The sequence below is a fragment of the Apaloderma vittatum genome, unplaced genomic scaffold (genome assembly GCF_000703405.1).
Source record: "Apaloderma vittatum isolate BGI_N311 unplaced genomic scaffold, ASM70340v1 scaffold24416, whole genome shotgun sequence".
Classification (NCBI taxonomy): domain Eukaryota; kingdom Metazoa; phylum Chordata; class Aves; order Trogoniformes; family Trogonidae; genus Apaloderma; species Apaloderma vittatum.
In genome coordinates, this window is record NW_009720444.1 from 2981 (window position 1) to 7919 (window position 4939).

A 4939-nucleotide genomic window follows, 5' to 3' on the forward strand; every position below is an offset into this window, starting at 1 on the left:
AGGCAAAAGGACTTTGATTTCTACTCCTAAATAGTATTAGCAAATTCCTTTTTTACGAGTCAAAATGCTTTTGCATTTTTTGATTTATATAGGAACTGTGTCCTACGGTATAGCTGTCTGTACTTTTTAATATGTACACGTATGGTTTGCATTTTAAGTTTTACCATCTGTTTCTGTAATTCATTATTTATTTTAAGTGGTTATCTGCAGAGAGACTGACAAATCACGGTTAAAATTGGGTAAGTTACCTTTTTCTCCAGTTCTTGTTTTATTAACTCACATTTCCGCCTGAGTTTGATATTTTCTTCTTCATTTTGGGTTAATTCTTCTGTCAATTTATCACACTCAATTTTTATCCTCTCCAGCTGTCGACACTGAGTCTTGACTACATTTTTCTCTTCTACAAGTTCCATCTGACAGTAATGGGAAAATAAGATTACAAAGTCACTCTGTGATTATTTTAAAACATTCTCAGACTGTAGAGCTTCAAATCCACAGAATGCTACTGTAGAAGAATAATTCTATTTAATTGTTTACATTTAAGTTATATTAAGTGCAATCACTTAAGTGAACACGGAAAACACATATCACAGAACTGCAGAACCATACAGTGTTTTAAAAGCAGTAAACAGAAGTCTCAGATTCTACATTTCAACTCTGCTACACGCATCAGCTTACATCACCTTAAGAAGCCCACTATTTATGCAACTTTTCCATTACCAAAATAATTTGGACTCAAAGTCTAGAACTATCATTTAATTTCAGGATCTAATACTAAATTCTTATCTGCAAGGAAGTAACTGCAAAGATCTGTTATTTTCAATTTCTAGAACTGTGTGAGTTTAATGCTATTCAAGGAAACACTGCAGAGAAAAATGAAGAAAACATTTAAAGGGCCTTGAAAGCCCTAAATAGGTGAGTGAATAGAGTATATTGGTTTCCAATGGGAAAAATATCCGAATAAAACTGACGTATCTGAGAAATTCTCTAGAATATCTAGAAAATGCTAAAAATATTACAATAATACACAGAAAAAAGGAGGAAATTATATACGTACTGTTCAACATGAGCTTCATATGAGATAAACTGTGGGATGCAGTTACACACAAAAATAAACGTGTAGGGTAAATTCCTTTGTGAGGAAAAGCAAAAATTCTATTCTCCCAATTACACTATAAATAACTTTTATGTAGAAGGGTAAGGAGAGAAGTTTTACAAGTTAATTTCGACACCAGCACTAACAGAGTACAAAAGCTCCTCCAAAGGGCAATTCTGAGAAAGGACTTCAGCATTCTAAGCTCACAAAGGCTTATGACCACAAAAATTAGTCTGCTATGCCTCAAAAGCTTTTCTGTGAACATGCTTATAAAATCAACTTTTCAGTCCCTACTACAGGTAATTGTATTATAATGTCCATGCAGACAGAAACAATCCAAGAATCAAATTCCTCACTTATACTTCCTGTGAGACACAAAAGAGAAAGTTAATTTTTATTAATTTCCAGTAGGGACAAGGCAGATGTGACCATAATTTAACTGATGTGGATTGAACTCATTTTCCATATCTGAAAATCTTCAGGGGAAAAAAGAACTACACCTGCTTGGTATATGCATAGAAAACAATTTGAAAAGAAACGTGCATATAAACACAATTCTATATGTATAGATACACATCTCTATGCAATCTTACATTATAGACTAATACTTGAAAAGTGCTGTCAAGCACGACAACATATTGTATTTCTTTATTCTAAGAGAACAAGGATGTTTTTAAAGTAAATTGAGGGCATGTAGTAAAATTAAGGGAGAGATTCAGAGCTTCTGAACACATAGCTGATTAGGGACCACTAAGCAAACCACTTAATTCCCTATGCCTTTATCTAACTTTTTAAATAATAAAAAAAGTCATTTTAGAGATATTGGTTGGGAATCCTTTAGGGTGTTCTAGCAGATAATAGACTTAGAATCATAGAATAGTTTCAGCTGGAAGAAAACTTGAAGATCATCAAGTCCAGCCTTTGTCCCAGCCCTATCAACTGGCTAAACAATGCCCCCCAATGCAACATCCACCCCTTAAAAGCTTAAGCATCAGAATTTCAGTACTGAGACAGTAAGATCCTTCTCAACACTGACATCTTGTTCCTCTCCAGTTCTACTGCAACATACAATATCTCCATGGTACCTCCCCTACTACCCCAAAAAACCCTTAACTACCTTACAGTTTTTTTCAATTCAGTGCAACACTATGAAAAGCCAGACAAGAGCGCAGCAGGAAGTATCAGACAGAGAACGCAAGAAAGAGTGAAAAAAGGATCAAATTCACTTCTTACAACCTATGCAGCACTTGGTCCTGTAAACATAGGGCTCTGCATCCTTGATTTCCTGAAAATAACTAGATGAGGAATTTCTGTGAGTTAAGTTTCAGGCTTTAGGTCTTAATAAATGTGTTACATTTCCCTTTACTCTTCAAGTCTCTCCCAACTGACCTTTATTTTTAAGACTTTAACATTGACAGCCTCTGGACAGGGTTACATAAATTCTTTACCAAATACAGTTACAAAATTCGGATGAGGCTGAGGCATAAATAAGGTCAATATTATTACTGTAACAGTTATAGACAATTGGTTACTGGGCACAAAAATTTACTAGTCTGAAAAAAATAATAGGGAAAAAAAGGAAAAAAATAATAATGGGTAAAAAGCGCCAATATTTGCTGTTGGATTTCCCTAAACTCTGTCCTGAAACCACAATATTTAAATACAACTTGATAAAATGCATCCTGAGTTTACTTTAGCTTGGAAGAAAAGTATTTCCACAAAAGTGAAACCCAATTGGAATGATGAGCTCAGACAAAAAGTAACCCAATCATTTGTACAATGACATGTTCTCATAAGATCTTCCTACATATGGACATGATTATCTATTTTGCTGCACTTGGTTTAGAAACTAAGAGAATGTCCTGCATTATCATCTTGTGTACTTCTAAAATAAGTTGCCTGCCCTAACATATTTTAAAAAAAATCCTATCCCTTCAAGCCTTCTCTGTTTCAGAGGCATGAAGCTGAAAGGAAAACCAAAAAAACCCCCAAAAAAACCAACCACCAAACCACAAAAAAATGTATGTAGATTAAGGGTTCTGGGAAAGTCATGGTACTGCAAGCTTAAAGAAGGAAGTGATTTTTTTTAATATTCTGTTTAGGTGCAACAATCAGTATCAATATCAAGGCCATTACTGTAAGATTGACCTTTCTAAAGAGGAGAACAAAGTCACGATCAACTCAATTTTTGACTACTACCATCTCAAATACACTTCTCTTCCCTTGATATTAAATATAGAGTCTTCAATTCAATGTCATTGTCAAAGAAGAAACACATAATTGGATAGATCATTTAAACAATGCTAGACACATTGCAAATTAAAGTCTCCAATGTTAAGCACTGCTGTCAAAAAAAATTTAATTTAATGATCCTTTCACTAACAATTATCTAATTGTTCTATTGCTATCCTCATTAAATGCTTTCTGTGTTATAAGTGCTTAAGAATTATTGTCAATTATTTCTTCATGAATTACATATTAAATAACTGATTGTCCTTTTCTCAGTAAAGCCTGTCAATCCATAACTGCAAAAAATGTGGAAAGTATACATTTTTAACTAATAGCATATTTGTGAGAAGAGAAAGGAAATAAACACTCTTATATCACTTCTGATGAAGTAGATCATGAATCACTTCAGCTTCGATTACAGATTTTATAGCTTTTTATGGTTAAATTGGTAGAATTTCAACATGAGCAAATTTTCAATTTGATGGGATGGATGGAGATGGAAAGCATTGAGTGCTTCAGAACTGTGCTCAAAGTACGTAGGTAATTTACAACCTATCTGGAAAACTACTGCCTCTATTAATATGAATAGATACATTATTATTATTAGGACATACAAAACTATCACACATACATATTTAACCATGTGATCAAAATCGTTTCAATAAAAGTGCAACCTATAGCTTACACAACTGCTGACATTTAATTGTGCAGTTTAGATGACTTCAATTTAACTTTTTTATTTTATTCAGAAGACTGAAAGCCACTAAAACATTTGTATTCTTTCTAAAGCAATAGACTTGAATCAGGAACAAAAGATGTAAACTAAAGACATTGCTTCTTCATTAATAAAATGTTGTATTTCATCATTTACTATATGAACACAGTCACTTTTCTGAGAAATTGTACAGAAATTAGAAAATCTAAAAACTCTTCATGGGAGAAAAAACTATGAAAATTAATATTAACAACTGTTATACATTATCACTACTGACATTCTGAAAGCATTAAAGACAGATACAATGACAGTATTTCTTTATCGCACAATTTAAACATCCACAAAAACGCATCATGCCTGAAATACTTCAAGTTCTTTAATAGGGCCTTGACAATAATTGTAAAAAATAACAGTTGAAGAAAGCATCAAATCATTAAAAACTAAAAACTAGTTTCATATATCTCCTGTTCTGATTGCATGCATACCTATTTCAGTACTTTTGAACTAAGAAAATGTTTTGACCTAGAACTCTTAATATTACTTTTTTTTTTTACCCTGAGCTTTATACTTTTATGATGATCTGCAACAGAACACACATTAAATGCTTTAAAGCCCGTGCTTTATTACCTCCGTCATGCAATAGGGGGGAGGGCAAAAAAAAAGAAGAAAAAATTGACATTGAAATCCTTCAGAATGAGTACCTTTAGCATTTTCATCTGAGCCTCTGCCTCATCCTTTTCTTTTTCCATGAGTTTCATGAGCTCTTGAACATTTTGTTCGTGTTTGATTTTAACATTTTGTAACTCTGATCTAAGATCTGTCAGCTCCTGTTGGTGAACTTCTCTTTCCATTCTCAGCTTCCTGTTAGCTGAAGTCACTTCTTCATGCTTAGATTCCTG

At 33.2% G+C, this 4939-nt stretch overlaps 1 protein-coding gene across 1 annotated transcript in view; it reads right to left on the minus strand.

Moving 5' to 3' along the window:
- Positions 1-248: 248 nt before the first annotated feature.
- The window catches only part of LOC104275152 (centrosomal protein of 128 kDa-like), a gene marked incomplete at both ends in the record, with an annotated part of 6794 nt that continues 2103 nt past the window's right edge, over positions 249-4939 (minus strand). The window contains 2 exons of the mRNA XM_009871023.1: positions 249-413; positions 4742-4937. Coding sequence (XP_009869325.1) covers positions 249-413; positions 4742-4937 — 361 coding nt within the window. The remainder of the gene's footprint in view (positions 414-4741; positions 4938-4939) is intronic.